Genomic DNA, 17,985 nt, shown 5'->3' with positions numbered 1-17,985 from the left:
CTCCCTTGATTTCTTTCTTCAGAGTCTTGAAGTTCTTGTCATACAGATCTTTAACTTGCTTGGTTAGAGTCACACCAAGATATTTTATATGATTTGTGACCATTGTGAAGGGTGTTGTTTCCCTAATTTCTTTCTCAGCCTATTTATCCTTTGTGTAGAGAAAGGCTACTTATTTGAGTTAATTTTATATCAACTTCAGCCACCTTGCTGAAGTTGTTTATCAGTTTTAGGCGTTCTCTGGTAGAATTTTTGGGTCACTTAAGTATACTATCATATCATCTGCAAATAGTGACATCTTGACTTCTTTCTGATTTGTGTCTCTTTCACCTCCTTTTGTTGCCTAATTGCTCTATTTAGAACTTTGAATACTATATTGAATAAGTACAGAGAGAATGGGCACCTGTGTCTTGTCCCTAATTTTGGTGGGATTGCTTCAAGTTTGAGTAGCAAAATGGATCAGTTGCTAAGTGGGGCCTGCCTCCAAATCTGACTACCTGAGTTCAATTCCTAGGACCCACATGACTGACGAGAACAGACTCCTACAAGTTGTCATTTAACTTCTACATGTATACGGTGCCACATATACACACCTCTAATAAACAAAATAGACTTTTTGGAAAGAATTTATTTCCATTTTTAAAAAGACAGGTCTCACTGTATAGCCTTGGTTGCCTGATTGATCTGAAGTTCTCAGAGATTTACTGACTACTCTTTGTCTCCCATGAGCTGATGTTAAAGGCATCTGTCACACTCTAGTCTAAGTGGATTTCTTTTCCCCCGTTTATTTTTAATTTAAAATTTTAACCGTTCTCGGTTGTAGGTCTGTGACTAGGGTGGGGCTCCATGAACTTTTACCCCTTCCACAATACCATGCCTATTGATGTTACCACTGTTCAGGTCTCGTTCAGGCAGCCATATTGTTAAAGTATCATGGGTGAAGCTTTCCTGTCGTTTCTAGGAGACATAATCTCACAAATTTCCTGGGCCTGTGGCTTTTATAATCTTTCTGCCCCCTCTTTCTTGATGTTCCCTCAGCAGGTGTTCCTTTAGGTGCAAGGGTTGTGCTGTAGATGTAACCATTGGGGGTGGGCTCCCGCCATAATCCATTCTTCTCTACATTTGTAAATCTAAATTTACAGATTTCTGTAATGGTCTCTGGCTACTGCAAGCTTCTTTGATGAGGAATGACAGCTACACTTACCTGTGAGTGTAAGTATTTTCAATGCTGTTAGTAATTATATTGATTTAGTAAGGTGACTGTTGTAGAGTCACCTCTAAGATCCATAACCTCACCAGCTCTGGTAGGAGAAACAATTGTTTATTAGCTTTATATATTATCTCCATTGTGATCAATTCTTGAAGTTTGCTGGACACCAAAGAAGTTCTTGTGATATGGAGTTGAAAAAAAAAAAACTGAAAAGTTTTATAACAAAGAGCAGTTTTCTTTTTTTAAGATTTTTTAAAAAAATTTATTCATTTTATGTATATGAGTACACTGTCACTGTCTTCAGATACACCAGAAGTTTCATAATCGCACTTCTGGAAAAGGATCCAGGAGTACATAGGGCAGTCATGTTGACAGAGCTGACCTCATTCTCTATCTAGATCTTTAACCATGTTGATACAGCAGGTATCTACCTGATCTGCTTTCAGGTAGAATTCATTTCTTTTTTAACCAGTCTCCCAAATCTAATTAATCATTTTTTCCCACCATTTTTTTTTCTGACACCAGTTGATATACTTATTTAAACTTCAGACAGGTATTAGGCCGTAATAGTCAATAAAACCCATGGTTAATTAAGGAATTCTAGGTTAACTTTTGGAAGACACAGAGACCTCTAGGAGTTTTCTTGTTGAAATTCATCTCAATGAAGGTTCAGGTCCTTAATAAAACCAACCCTACTGGAGATACTATGTGACACAGTCAAAAATGAAAATAATTTCTTTTCTTTCTTTCTTTCTTTTTTCAAGACAGGGTTTCTCTGTGTAGCCCTGGCTGTCTTGGAACTCACTCTGTAGACCAGGCTGGCCTCGAACTCAGAAATCCGCCTGCCTCTGCCTCCCGAGTGCTGGGATTAAAGGCGTGCGCCACCACACTTGGCTGAAAACAATTTCAATAGCTTCATATAATCAGCAGAACAGATGTTTATAACAGGCAGAATTTCTAGAGCAATTTCTCTCTAAAATGATAGGAGCAAATTACTTATGATGTTTAAAACCCATTGTCTGAGTTAGGGTTTTACTGCTGTGAACAGACACCATGACCAAGGCAACTCTTTTTTTTTTTTTTTTTTAAGGGGAACATCAGATATATTGGGGTGGGGTTGGGTGGGGAATCTAGAAGCAACCAAGGCAACTTTTATAGAGACAAAATTATTTGGGTCTGGCTTACAGGTTCAGAGGTTATGTCCATTATCATCAAGGTGGGAGCATGGCATCGTCTAGCCAGGCATGGTGCAAGAGGGGCTGAGCCTTCTACAACTTGATTTAAAGGCCTCTAGGAGAAGACTGGTTCCCAAGGCAGCTAGGACAAGGGTCTTAAAGCTCGTGCCCATAGTGACACACCTACTGCAACACAGCCACACCTCCTAATGGTGCCACACCCTGGGACAAGGATATACAAACCATCATACCATGATGGTGTGGTAGCATGTGCCTATAATTACAGGGTAAGAGGACTGTTGCAAATTTAAGATCTGTGTGACCTACAAATCAATTTCTGGGTAAGCCATGGTGATGTACCCTGTCACAAGCAAACAAAATCCTCAAAAGTGTCCCATCTCTGCCTCTGCTTGCAGCTTAAGATGTGAGTTCTCCAGTTGCTCTGCCACCATGCCTCTACTCCACCATCACAGACTCTTAACCCTCAGAAACCGTAAGCCAATTGGCTCTTAACCCTTAGAAACCATAAGCCAATTGAATGCTTCCTGTCATTCTTCATAGCATTTTATTCCAGCAGTAGAAAAGTGACCAAGTTGCACATCCTAAAAATCTGAAAATCAGGCTTTGTGATTGTGAATACTGATTTAGTGACAGTAATTTTTCCATTAGAATACCACTACATTTCCCAGTTTTACTGCTGTGCCACCAAAGCACATTCATAATCGCCTAAATATTATTCAGAGACTGCCTCCACTGTCCATTAATTAAAAATTAACTATTTAACAAAAGCACACTTAAGAAGTGGCCAACTGAATGTCCCTTCCCATCGACAGCCAGATCCTGACAACTGACGCCTGTAAATATACGATGAGAGAGACCTGGTGTCTCTGATCACATGTAGGATTTGAGATGACAGGATCAGCCTGGCTCATATGGAGATGCCTGGTATAGACACAGAGGTTCACAGAGGATCAGAGCGGGAGATTCCTCCACAGAAGCAGGCACATGAATCTTAGGAAGATGTATGGCTGTTTGAAGCTGGAAAAGATAAGAAACATTCTCCCCCAAAGCCTCTACAACACTAGTTCTCAACTTTCCCAGTGCTGTGACGCTTTAATACAATTCCTCATGTTGTGTTGACCCCCAATAATAAAATTATTTTCACTGAGAATTCAAAACTGTAATTTTGTTCCTGTTATGAATTGTAATGTAAATAGTTACAGAGGTTTGCCAAAGGGGTCACAACCTGTGGGACTGTGAAAGGCAGCCTGTTTTGGTTGAGTTAGGCTTGCTCCAGAGACCCAGTAGAAAACTCTACAAGGGATGGAACAGTGAGCCACGTTCACAGAGACAGGTGCCTGACATGACAGAGCCCCCAACTCCATAATTCTGTGACTATCAGTCACACAGACAAAGCCCCCAAGCTCCTGGCATTCTGGCTAGACTCCACCCCCACAGTTACCTGATAACTACAAGATAGCCTAGCTCACTATAAAAGGAGCTATAACTGCTTGACCCCTCCTTGCTCGCTTAAGCTCTCACCTTTCTTACTCTCATCTCTAGCCCTCCTCTCTCTCCCTCCCCACTCTCTCCGTGTGGCTATGGCTGGCCCCTCTCTTTCTTTTATCATCTCTCTTTCTCTTTGCCTTTCTACAATAAAGCTCTAAAACCATATACTGTCTCTGCTCATCAAGGCCCGCCATGCTTGAACGATGGGTTAGGCTTTCCCCTAAAGAACAGAGTCTAACCTCCCTTCAGAAGGCCTTTCTGCACTCCAGCCATGGACAGAACCAAGGACTCTTGCCCGCGTGGGAACCACCAAGCACCCCCTCTCTCCCTACCCTCTCCTTTCTTTGGCTCTGAGGCTGGCCGATCCACCCACAGGGCCCCCACTTTGTTCTCAGCTCTTCTGTGGTGTCCAGCTGCATCTGGGATGCCCGAGATTGAGAATCTGTTATCTCTGGCCTCCCTGAAGCCCATAGTCCTCAGACTGCCTCTTGTCCACCCCCCAGTGGGCTGGGGTCCGTGGCTTCCCACAGCCAGACACCCACCTGGGGCCGTGTGGAAAGCATGCGGCAGAAGTGTGCAGCAGTCCTCCTGAGTCCGACTGCCCAGAGCACCGGAACTCTGGCAGGACATGGGTTTTCTCCCACTCCCTTTATTCCCCTACACCCACTGCCCGACAACAACCAACAGGTTGAGAACTGCTGCAGGTCTACAAGGCACCAGCCCCTCCTGGTAGCTTCATTTTAGCCCTAAAATCATTTTGGACTCTGGCTTCCCAAAATTCAATTGGATAAATTGTGTTGTAGATGAGTTATGAAGACTGTGTTCACTTACAGCAGCAAGAGGAAACTCAGGGAAATGAATAGCAGCTATTTCTGCTCTCATTTGACATTATTTCAGGTTGCTTTTATGAGCAAAGCTTGTCTTACCTAGCAACAGTTGTTAAGTAAGTTGACAACTTAATGCTAGACACTGGGAGGGAGAAACGACTTATGCCTTCCCAACCCAGTGCTCAACCTTGAAAGGCAGAGGCTGGTAGCACCATTCTTTAGACATACAGCCACTGCCAAATCATGATGACTTATTTAGTCTTTGCCAGGCTCTAGTAGAGTCTTGAAACCCTGGACTGCCCTTCAGATTTCTAGCGTCTCTTGAAACCACCATTTTTTTTTTCTTTCTGATCCTGATATTGTTTTAACTTGAAGTAGTAAAAGGGATCAGAAATTTAACTATGATCAGAAATCCAAATTATACAGATTTTGTTTGCTGTGCCGTTTGCAACAAAATAATTCCACCAGCCCCTTTTGGGGAAACCTTCAAACGGATCTATGACTACAAGCCATTTAAGACACGCTTCTATACTCACAAAGATATCTTGGGTAAGTGATTTACTCTTTGGCAGGGTGGTGGCAGTGGTAATGGAATCCTTTGAGACAGGGTCTCTCTACATAGGTCTGGCTATCCTGGAACACACTTTGGGTACCAAGCCAGCCTCTAGCTCAGAGAGATTCACCTGCCTCTGTCTCTTGTGTGCTGGTGTTAAGGTGTGTGCATCACCACGCTCAGCAGTGATCTTATTCTTTTTCTTTGTTCTAAGGTAGAATAGCACTGGGTGCCACACTTCTCAGGTTTGCCCTGTTTGAAGTTGCTGGTCTCTGTAAGAATTCCATGATGAAATGGTAACAAGTTGGAATTTAACTTAACAGTTTTGTGAATGGGATAGAGTTTTCAACCTCTTACTGTTTCTTGTTGTAAATAAGAACATTACTATGTATCTTTTAAACTGTTTTGGAGCTTGTGATGGTTTGTATATCCTTGGACCAGGGAGTGGCACCATCTGAAGGTGTGGCCTTGTTGGAATAGGTGTGACCTGGTTGGAATGGGTGTGTCACTGTGGGTGTGGGTATAAGATCCTCACCCTAGTTGCCTGGAAGTCAGTCTTCCACTAGCAGCCTTTGGATAAAGACATAGAACTCTCAGCTCCTCCTGTGCCATGCCTGCCTGGATACTGCCATGCTCCCACCTTGATGATAATGGACTGAACCTCTGAACCTGTAAGCCAGCCCCAATTAAATGTTGTTTTTTTATAAGACTTGCCTTGGTCATAGTGTCTGTTCACAGCAGTAAAACCCTAACTAGTACAGAGCTTTAATGTAATATCATACCTATTCAACATCTGTGACATCATAGTAAATGTGTGTTCTTTTTAACTTTGCCTATTCTTGGGGATGTCCTGTACGTATAAGAGAAAATACCTAAATACCCCAATAAGTGACTGGGAGAAACTTAGCCGTTACTTTGTAGATAGTGACAAAAGCAGATACATACAAATAAATAGGAATATTTACAGCACATATATATAGTATATAAGCAAATGAATTAAAATTCATATTTCTATTTCTCATTTATATCGAGAAAATTTCCATCTAATCCTAGATTTTATGTATATTTGAAAAGGACTCTTTAAATATTTTCCCTGTTTTCTTTCCCATGTATGTGGTAAGCTCATGGTTACTTGGTTTCATGCCTAATTTACCAAATGAGAAGTGACAAATCTGAACTAAAAGACAAGGGAGATAGAATTATAATCATCCTCTAAGACATCAGTTCCAACTGACTTGAACTTTTGGCAAAATTTTTATATGAATTATTAATTGTAATTTCTAAAGTAATTTTTAGACCCAAGACAATGCTATCCACGTTCTTTGATATACATTAAGGATTCCTTATACTTTATAGGCTATATGGACAGATAAATGTATGTAGAAGTCAGTATTTTATATTTGCTTGCCTGTATTTGTCATTAAATTATTATAAGTCAGAAGAGTGAAAAGTCTCCTTTATAAATAAGAGCTCATTGAAGTATCTATACAAGAGGATTCTCTAGTTGCTGTTAACAACCTTCAGGGGCAGGTTCTATCATGTACATTTTTTTTCTTACACTTTTAAAACACTCTTTGTTTTGGAATAGTTTGATTCACAGCTTTCAAAATGGGATCACAGAGTTCCCATGAACCTCAACTTTTCAAACCAATAATCTTGGTACATTGTCAAAACCAGGGAGTTTGCATAATAAGAATGATGCTCTCAAGTCTGGTACATAACTTACAAGTCTCTTTCCCCTTAGAAGTGCAGTTTTTAAAAAATGGATTGCATGTCTATTTATGTAACAATCACCACAAAGAAACGTCTTCACTCTATCCATTAATAATCAGTGGTACTTTTCAAAATTCCAGCAGCCATTCACTGATTTCACGGTCTTCACGATGTTATCACCATGGAACCAATGGTATGGAACAAAGGCATATAATATGTGGTCTTTGACACATATTCATCTGCAAAGTGGTTTTTAGACTCATCGCAGCTGTTTTACTAATAGTGTCTCCTTTTTCAGCATGTTTTTTTTTTAAATGTCCTATAGATAACTTCTGCAGTTAAGGCTGAGAACAACAGATAGAATGATATTTAAACATTCAAAAGGATAACAGCACCCTGCTTTGCATTACATTTTTATGAATGTGATGCATGTACACAGGGTTGAGATTTTATAATATAATCCGCATCCTTCTCTATAACAGTGTTTACTGCTTATGTTTAAAGACTCACTAATGTGGCAGGGGGTGCTGGAGAGATTCCAGTAGTTAAGAGCACTTGCTGCTCTTACAGAGGACCCACCTTCAGTTTCCAGCACCCATATCGACTGTTGCTATAGCTCCAGGGAATCTCTTGCTCCTGAGGGAGCCTGATTATACACACCTACACACAATTTAAAACAATACAAATAAATCCTTTAATAATAATAATAATAAAATTTAAAATACTCATTCGTGATCTAGTGGTAGCATTTAATTCCACACAATATATCTGCCAGTTGTAGATGATGGAAGCAACTTAGAACAAAACACATAAAATTGTGATGGAATTTCTTGATCCTCTTAACAAGAACTCAAGGTGGAATCTGTCGTCAAGATTTCAGTCTACCATGTGCACACTCAGTCAATTGTCTGGGCTGGTACTGCCATCAGGCCTACTCCAGCATGTAGAAAAGATATGAATACAAATGGTTTTAACATCTCTTAACCCCGATTTAGAAATCCCAGAAGGAAAGAAGCTAGTTTCTCTTTATGTCCTCTGTGCAAAAAATTAGGGAAGAGTGTAGCTTGAATATGTGCCCAATTCCAGACTAGTTTATAGAAGGGAGGGAGGGAGGGAGGGAGGGAGGGAGGGAGGGAGATGATGCATGATAGTCAAGTGAGGGAGTTAAGAGAAGCAAGGCCTGTTACCACAGCAGGATATGTTGAGCAAGCTCACATGTCTACAGCACCTTACTGTAAGAATTTTCAGACTAGGTCCTATAATAATTTTAAGGCTATCTCAGGTGAGATCATGAGCCAACACTGAGACCAGGCTGAAAGGTTCAGTTCTTAGCTCCTGGTTCAGAATTGTCCCCACCTATCTGATTTTGGGCGTCTCCCTACCTTCCCTTGAGTCACACTTTGAGTGAAGATGGTAATTTGTGGTGTTATAATGTGGAAGTCAAATTAGATCACTGACAGAGAAATAATAAACTAGAAACTTTAGTGCACTCCACAGCTGACAGAGTAAAAAAGACCATCATACTAATGAAAGGCATATATTAATGATGTATTAAAGGAAGCACCCTGACAGAGCAGGGAGAGAGGAGGTGAGTAAGGCTCCAAAGCTTTGTGAATCTGCATTCTGCTTTGAGTGTGCCACAGTTTGCAGGGCATTGACCTTTCATCTCCTGCTGTTTGGACTGAGTATAATAAAGCTAATGGACCCTCTTCAGGCCTATGTGGTGAGTTCCATCTTAATCAGCTAGTGGAAAACTTCCCTTTCTGATGAGTATCTTTAAAGAAAAGATTGCAGGCGGGGTGGTAGTGGGAGTGGTGGTGGTATAGCTGAGTGGAAAGGTCCATGCTTACTTAGCATGATGGGGCCAGTTCTTAGTGCCAAAAATAATCTAAATGATTGACATCACCTAAAAAGATGTGTCTTGTAGACAGCTGCCATAAACAATTTCACCAGTGATAGAAAGGCAAGGCAGAGAGCAGTCTACAGGGGCCTGTAATCATTTCTCTCCAAATACACAGATATTGGGGCAAATATTCTGAACAAAGAAGAAGAGTTTCGAGAGGCTGTGCTCAAGGAACAAATCAAAAAAGCAGAAGCCAAAGTGTGGGAAAAGGTAAAGGAGCTCAGAGATAAACCCAAGCCATGTTTTCCCATGCTGCCTTTATTTACACCTGTAAATTCAGAAGGGCAGGCAAGAGATAGACCACAGCGTCCCGACAAACTGGAGTCTTGGCCATGTTCTTTGCCCTCTGGATTCTGGGCTTCTTCATCTGTAGGAGGGATAGTAATAACTCCCTTCTCAAAGCACTGCTGGGAGGGTTCAGTCAAGGAACGGACTTGACACTAGGTGAGGCTTAGGAAGAAGAGGGTCCCGTCAAGAACCTTCTTCCTTCTAAGTTTCTCTCTGCCTGAATGGCTCTGGCCACTTTGTTCTCATTCGACTGAAACTTAAAGAGGGGATCTTTGTTGTAAATTGTTTATTATGGGCTTTTCTATTTATTCGGGACTATTAATATGTGTACTATGTAATAAAAACTTCTAAACTAAATGCCCATTTCCCCAAATGCCTTATCTTCTCTGACTCTTCTTATTTACTGTCTTTAAAGTCCTTGGGGCTTCTAGTCACCATGGTGATTCCTACAGAATCTAGAAGTAATAAAAATCCGATGGTGAAAGCCATCAGTTACTTAAATATCCCAACATATTTTATGAATCGTATACTGTTTGAATATAAGCTGACCCTGGGCATGCGTATTTTCTTTAAATCTAATCTAAATTATTTTCTTTCTTTTTTCCTCTCTCTCTCTCTCTCTCTCTCTCTCTCTCTCTCTCTCTCTCTCTCTCTCTTTGTTTTTGTTTTTTGAGGCTGGCCTTGAACTCAGAAATCCACCTGCCTCTGCCGCCCAAGTGCAGAGATCAAAGGCATACACCACCACTGCCTGGCTCTAAATTCTTTTCTCAATGTCTGATGAGAACTCAGGAGTGTTCATGCTCCCTGCTTAGTTCCTTTCAGCTTTATGTGTCTGTTCCCTTCTCTATGGTTTCTAGACTAACCTACTCAGCTGCATATGCATATACATTATAGTTTCCCTATCTTTAGTAATTCCTAAAGCAGCAAAGGAAGGCCAGGTCTCAGGGTATTATATGCACCAGACTAAGGCAGCTACTGTGGGAAGTGGGGGTAGAAACATTGCCATTAGGGACTCTGTGGTGGGTGCTAACTTCCATTAAGCAAGAACACTTAACTTAGCAACTCCTTCAATAGTGACCCAGCTTCTCCCTCTCTGCTTACCTTGAAATATTAATAGACACATGAACCTTTTGTTTCTAAGGCTGAACTGCTCCAAAAACAAGCCGTGGATCAAGCACTTGAAGATGCAGAAGCCAGACACAAATTTGAAATTCGGGTTCTGGAAGAGCAACATCAAAAAGACTTAAAGGTTCTCTCTATAAGGACTTGTCCATTGTCTTTTTTAAAAAGCATTTAAGTCAGTAAAGAGAAAGTGCTTCTGTTAGTTGACAAGGGAGGAGTGGGTGGAGTAGCCATTGATAAAGTTCAGATGAGTGTTTCATAAAAGTTTGGAGGGAACCTCAGATATGAGCTCTGTAATAGCCCTTTCACAGCACGCGTCACCGTTGGAACTAAATAACTGGGTGTATGATTGGCTGTTTAATGTCTGGTTCACTGACATGACCATGGCCTCCACAGGGGCAGTCTGTCCTGTCACTCTGCTAGCCCTGTCCAGTACTGTGCCTTGACAAACATAGCAGGGACTTAAAAGATTAAATCAATAGATCAACCTGTCCTCTTCCTTCTGGGCTTTTGGTTTCATAATTTTTCCTAAATTTGGTTTTTGTTTTGTTTTGTTTTGTTTTTGAGCCAAATTTGAAGCAAGCTTTAATTAAGTGCTGACCAGGATGATAGTCTCTGGCCAGGTCCATCCCTGGGTTCTTAGGAAATTCTGATGAGTCACATTTTTCAGAGGCTTCAAAAGGCAGCCCATGGGTTGGTGAGATGACTCAGTAGGTAAGAGCACCCGACTACTCTTCTGAAGGTCCAGAGTTCAAATCCCAGCAACCACATGGTGGCTCACAACCATCCGTAAGGAGATCTGGCGCCCTCTTCTGGAGTGTCTGAGGACAGCTACAGTGTACTTACATATAATAAATAAATAAATCTTTAAAAAAAAAAAAAGGCAGCCCACAAGGATACATATTTACCACCAGGTCCAATCAGAAGCAGACATACATCTAGATGTATTTCCTGTCTACCTACGTAAAGAGGGACGTCTTAGCTGTCTCTGAAGTATTCCAGTAGGACTAGTGGTCAGGAGATAAGAGGAACTGTTTTTTGTTTTGTTTTGTTTTTAAATTTTCACTCTTATATGTATTCATTGTGAACAAAAATGTGGTACATAGTGACACTTCAGCATACACATGCATACATTGTATCTGTAAGTATTACCTCCACACCCTCTCTTCTCATTCTCATGCCATTCCCATTAGTTTTCTTTGTTTCTCTGGACAGTTTTCTTTTACTTTCCTATCATATCTACATACATGATTTTATGTAGCAACATAACATCCAGGAACCACACATGACAGAAGCATGATATTCCTGTCAGAGACCAAGTTAATTCATAATTATCTCTAGTTGCGTCAGTTTCCCTGACAACAACAACAGAATCCATTGTGTGTACATACCACATTTCCCGAATCTGCTTCTCTGTGGTTAGACACTGAGGCTGGCTAGGAGGAACTTTGTAACTTACAAACTGGTCAACATTGCAAACAGAGGGATTCACTGCTTAATTCAATATCTCTGTCACAAAACCTGTGCAAAGGACCAGAGTACAGAACCGTCTTCACCTTTGTACGGAACTGTCTCCAAAGGATAGGCAGGAGGACTAGATGCATGGGCAGAGCAGGAAAGTGGCAGAGATCCCAATAACATGATGGATAAGAAGCTTAGGAAACTTCAGGACTACAAACGAAACATTCATGATTCCACAAGGAGCACCTCGCATATACTAATTGTGTGCCGATAAGGTTAAAAGAACTGTCTTTGTCCTAGGACCAACAGGGAGAGGGAGCTCTGCCACAGTCCCTACACAGGATAATCCCTGCTTGGCCTCAGCAGCCCACTCCTGCCATGTTTGGCATGGTTACTGGTCAGGGTTGGCTCTGTGAGCTTGCTGCCCAACTTCAGTAGAAACAGGAAATTATAAATCAACATGTCCATAGTGAAAACAATCCAAGAACTCGAGAGCACGATGCAAATACTAGAACATTTTATTGTACTCTTTTTCTGAAATAGGCTAAGTGTTAAAGACATTTATAAATATTATCTTTCAAAATGTTTTACTATTGAAAATGTGATTCTTAAGAGACAAAGCCTTCTGCAGTGAAAACCAAGGTAACATTTCTAAACAACCAAATTTTTTTTCTATAACTGTTTTCAAAATTTGCCACTGGAAGCCATTCTGTAAAGATTCTTAAAGTTGGAGTCTATTGTTTCCTTCTCTTTTCTGTTTTTTTTTTTCTCTTTTTCTGTTTCTGTTGTTTGTTTCTCTTTTGATTTTGGGGTATGTGTTGTGCATTGTGTGTGTGAAGATACACATGTACACATGTTTAGTATGTAGATATAGAGCCCAGAGGACAACTTGCTAGAGTCATTTCTCTCCCTTCTACTATGTGGGCCCAGGGATTGAACTCATCCTGTCAAGCTTGGTAGCATACTCCTTTGTCAGCTACGCTATCTTCCTGAACCCAGGTTGTCTTTCTTTATTGTCATATTGCCTTTAGACAAGGTTTCTTCCTGAACTGGAAACTAGCTGATTTGAGCAGGTTGACTGGCTCAGCGACAGTCCAGGGTTGACCTGTCTGTGTCTCCCAATACTGGGGTGACAAGAATGATCGATCAGTCGTGCTCCAGCTCCTTTCTTGGATGCTGGAGGTTCAAACTCAGGCCCCCATGCTTGCTCAGCAAGCACTGTTAACTCTCCTCAGTCTCCTCCCCGGCCCCAGATTCTGTTTTTTGGGGTCTCACTACATAGACTGGCCTCAAACTCAAGATGCTCTTCTTGCCTTCTGGGTGCCAGGATGTGTTACCACACCCAGTTTTCCCTTACTCTTAAAGTAGCCAAAATGAGGAGTTGAAACTTTTTCTCCTGGGCTAGAGAGATGGCTCAGAAGTTAAGAGTACTAGCTGTTCTTCCGGCAGCCCTCAGTTCAGTTCCTCGCACCCGCATTGTGGCTTGCAACTGTCTATAACTGTCGTCCCATGGGATCTGATGCCCTCTTCTGATGCACAGACATTCATGCAGACAAAAACCCAGATACATAAAATATATGAATAAATCTTTGAAAAAAGAAAAATCTTTTTCCCTTGAGGACCCTGGATTCTAACAGTTTTTCAGTGCTGGGGATTAGACTCAGTGTGTCTCTTATGCTAGGGCTAAAATTGCTCTATCACTGACCTGTACACATGCTTCTTCTAATCAATAATTGTTATTATTGAGATAGTTTTTTTTAAGGAGCTGCAAGTGACTGCATGTTTCCTTGCCATTTGGAGTCCTCTTGCTGTGTAGCCTCAGCGAGGACACCCTGGATACACATTCAAGAAGCCGCTCCCTCAAGACCCAGAAAAGGCACAAAAAGAGGTTGAGAAAATTCAACCAGGAGACCCCTTGGTGGTTTTAGTGCTTTATATCTGAGTAAGATTTCACTTGAAAATGAGGCTTTTCTGCTCTAAAGAGGAATGAATGAGGGGAAAGAGTGAAGGTAGAAGAGAGGGGAGAAGGTTAGACTGATGTTTTCTTACAAAATTGTGACATTTTCTTGAAGGACTCCAACATCTTAGGCAATGATGAGGGGACACATGAAGTAACTCAGTTCCTTAATATTCTCTGACAAGACTGGAGGAGACAAAGATTTACCTCTTACTGAAGGTTTTGAAAGTTCAGAACGCAACAACTGGTCTTCTTAAATATATTTCTGATACAGCACTCACTATGCAATTATAAGGAACAAATATCAAATCTTGGCTGCTAATGCAATACTTGGTGTCGTCCAGTGTACAGTGAGTCCTCTGAGAGAAGAGACCCAAGAGTATTTGTGTTTGCAGTGTCTTTGCCCAGCAGAGCGCTGGCATCCTGTGGAGTGAGTAGGCATGTCCAAATAGTGACAGGTTTTTCCTTTAGGTACTTTTGTGAGACTTCACAAATAATGGTTTGGCTTCCGCTTCCTTTCTCTTGGTTGAAAATATTCCATAGGTCCTTCTACCTAACAACAATGGAGTTCTTGTCTCCCTCATGAATGAGGAAGGGTGGCTGCCCTAATGAAATGGAATGTGGAACAGCAGTGGGGACTGGAAGACAGGCTCCAGTAAATTGTTGCTTGCCTGAGCCTCGGGTTCCCTTCATGGCTTTTACTTCTGCCATTTTCCAATATCATATCTATATTTCCATGTACACTGACACTGTGACAATAAAAGCATTAGTTGGAACTGTAGCCTGGTGATAACCTAGCATCTGTAAGACCCCAGGTTTGGTCACTAGCACTGAAAAGAACAGAAAATTAAAAACAGTCAGAAAACTGTTTCTAAACTATTTCCCTTTCTAACCTATTTCCCTTTTTGCACACCCCCCATTCAATGTGATCTTTCGTGTGTGTGTGTGTGTGTTTGTGTGCACATGCACGCAGACATACACACACACACACACACAGTTTGAATATTTTACTTAAATTTAAAAATTCCGTATGATTGATTCACACCTACTTTGAAATCACCTATTTAATAGGTACGCATCATTTCAAGTAAATGATGGCTCTTGCTTCTTAGTCTTCATTTAAAGACACCAAACCTGGAGGATCTAAGCCCAGTTTTCCATTCCCTTTCTTTAAGGCTCTAGAAGATAAAACCAAGGTGAATATGATTCAACAGATGAAAGAAGAGCTGAACAGAGAGCACACAGCTGCAGAGCAGCGTATGGTCCATCGGATCCAGAGAATTATGATGGAGTGTCACCAGGAGAAGATGGAGGCTGTGAAGAGAGCCAGGGAAGAAGAGAGAAAGATTGCGCAGAAAGCTATCAAAGAAGAGAAAAGGTACTCCAGAGAACACATCTGCGAGTTAGCATCTGACTCCACTAAAATCCACCTAGAGAAAGAAAGAAGGCTAAGGCATAGAACTGAACAGTGCCCAACATTTTCTTGGTTCTATTGTGGGATATATCAAACACTGATATTCACGAATGTAGGAGAGAGGAAGTGGGAAGGAGGTGGCGGGGAGGAGGGACAGAGAGGTTGAGTTAAGGAAAATGGCAGCTCAAGTATCTAACAGTGAGCCTAAGGGACTGAGAGTTGCCAACACTCATGGAAAGTCCTGTGTCTTACTCTCAGTCATATTCCATCCTCCTTCTCAGCAAACAGTGATTCTTCTCAATATTATGTTTCTCATTTTGTATCTCCAGTATTAAAAGGCTGAGAAGGATCAACAAACACCTTTCCATAAACACTCAGGGATCATTGTTTCCAACCGGGTTCATGTACTGTTGCGGATGTGTTAGTTCCTCATCTTTCCTTTGTAAACTAATAGCTGAATACATTAAAATATTGACTTTACAGAAATATATAGAGGAAAACACACACGTTCTTAATTACTGCTTCTTGCACATTCTTTTTCTCCCCCAACACACTTCATATAACAAGGACTATATCCTTGATGTGTTCACACACATACACACACACATACACACACAGACACACACAGACACAGACACACACACACACACACACACACACACACACACACATCCAGAAATAAACTCATTCTTTGACAAGAGGATGGTGTTATTTATTTATTTTTCTCTTTCTCTAATGAGTGTTATTTTTAAAAGACTTTTAATATGTAGGGTGTCACAATACACTGAAATAACATGAAAAACAGCTTTGTTTGACGCCATACATAAAAGAATTTTGCAAATGAATGTAAACCTAGTCCAGTCTTTTCGCCAAATATATTTTGTTTGGGAAAATATTTTTCATAAAAGTATTTGTGTTGAGATATAATTAATTTATTGTTATTTTGTATTGACTGATAAATGTGTTTTTAAATCGTCTTTTAGCTACTAATTCTGTTAACGTCAATAGATAAAACTTATATATAAATTATGACTTTTGATTTCTCATTAATTTTAAGTAAAAAAGGATTTTGGTTCTGTAATCAGAAACTTAGAGATAATTTATAATTAGATATAGCTCATGTTAAGTCAAGATGAAACATAAAGCTAGCCTATGAGTATAAAGTTTTCTTCCTTTTATCCTAAAGGTGAAGAACTAGGGTTTGGTGGCTTTGGCCTATAATCTCAGCACCCAGCACTTAGGTAGATCAAGAGCTGGAGGTTAGGATCAAAGAGTTTCCTGTGAGAATTTGTTTCTAATAATGTCAGAACCTACATCCAGAAAGCCTTACCAACATAGCTGCCTAACATGAGTCAAACAAGGGCAACAATAGGAGTTCAAAGTAGACAGGAGAAAACCCACAAAGTGCCACCTCCACTCTGAGAACTACAGGCAACCGAGGAAGGGTGAGAGCAGGAGAGAGAGTCCTCCCCAGGGAGGAGTATAGCAAGTGGTTATCCAGTACCAAGTGGTCAGCCGAAACACATGTACAAGTAACAGTCTACATATCGAGCAGGTTCTACTTAGGAATACACACACACACACACACACACACACACACACACACACACACATATATATATATATATATATATATATATATATATATATTTAAATACACATATGCATGTAACAACAATTAATGAAAAGGACATAACTTAAAAGAGAGCAGGGAGTGACGGGAAGAGAAGGGAGAGGTGATGTAATTATATTATAATCTCAAAAGTAAAAAGGAGTTGGAGGTCAGCTTGAGTTACACAATTGGTCCAAGTCTGCTCAAAGTAACAGAAACCAAACATTAATGATACCGTCTCAGAGAAATAGAAATCAGCTGAATTGATATGAGGAAATGACTCTTTGTGGGTTTAGAATTCTAACCCATCTATTAAAAACAAAATATTTTTTAAGCACAATGGACAGAGTGAACTCAGAATCTCCGTGATGCCATTAGATATTACATTAGAGGTTTTGCCCCAGCCCACAGCAGAGAAGCTGATGGGCATCCTCTGAGAGCTATTTTTTTAATTGTTTATTGATATCTAATATAGTCTGAAAGCTCATGTATACCAGGATAACTCTTCTGTGATCATGGTCACGTCACTGTGTTTCTAGTGGCCAGTCGCTCTAACTGGCAAATGTGTATGATCTCTTGTAGCAAGGCCCTGGAGGAATTTGTAACCACTGGCGTAACCGTCATTAAAGACAAGAAGACAAGCCTGGGCCAGCTGATCAAAGCAAAGGAGCACGAGATGACCATCTACTACGGCATGGCTCAGAGGCAGAAGCAAGAAGAAGTACAAGAAGTGCTTCAAGAGGCGGAAAAAACACACCAGGCCACCCTTGACAATATGATGGGCAAACTGGTCAATACCCAGGGAGAACTGCTGTCTGTGGCCAAGCAACTGGGGATCATGACAAACTGGAAAGATTTCCTGGAGGAGGAATTGCAGGAAACCAGGGCCGCGTTTCAGAAGTATATCAACTACACCTTCCCCAGGCTCTCCCCAGGACACGCTGACTTCATTCTGCCGGAAAGAAAGAAAACACCTTCTATTCTTGCTAAGGAAAATGAACCGAGGACTGATTAGAGCTCATCGGCTGAAATGTCACCACAAAAGACGGTGTTTCCAGATGAAATAAATGTACTCAAAACCGGTTGTTGCTATGTGGTCAGAGTGCTGTTGGGCTGTAAAAATTATCAACTGCCTTTTAAAATTATCATTACAGTTATAGTTATCTGTGTTTTTCTTTTCGCTTCTTTCTCGTCTTTCATTCTCTTCTTTCTCTCCTTCCTTCCTTCCTTCCTTCCTTCCTTCC

The 17,985-nt window shown here is 40.8% G+C and overlaps 1 protein-coding gene across 2 annotated transcripts; it reads left to right on the top strand.

Moving 5' to 3' along the window:
- Positions 1–4,875: 4,875 nt before the first annotated feature.
- Positions 4,876–17,824, top strand: C4H6orf163 (chromosome 4 C6orf163 homolog). Of its 2 annotated transcripts, XM_021161147.1 has the most exons (5): positions 4,876–5,267; positions 9,003–9,097; positions 10,317–10,424; positions 14,891–15,093; positions 17,324–17,824. In XM_021161147.1, exons 1-5 carry the CDS (start codon positions 5,120–5,122, stop codon positions 17,754–17,756), a joined length of 987 nt encoding a protein of 328 aa, XP_021016806.1. In that variant the 5' UTR covers positions 4,876–5,119; the 3' UTR covers positions 17,757–17,824. The 2 variants fall into 2 exon arrangements, with proteins under 2 accessions (XP_021016806.1, XP_029332496.1); XM_029476636.1 differs by lacking the exon at positions 9,003–9,097 and having other exon boundaries at positions 5,151–5,267; positions 17,324–17,818.
- Positions 17,825–17,985: the final 161 nt, after the last annotated feature.

The sequence above is a fragment of the Mus caroli genome, chromosome 4 (genome assembly GCF_900094665.2).
Source record: "Mus caroli chromosome 4, CAROLI_EIJ_v1.1, whole genome shotgun sequence".
NCBI lineage: Eukaryota > Metazoa > Chordata > Mammalia > Rodentia > Muridae > Mus > Mus caroli.
Note: the sequence above shows the minus strand (reverse complement) of the source record. Positions and strands in the feature narration are given on the sequence as shown.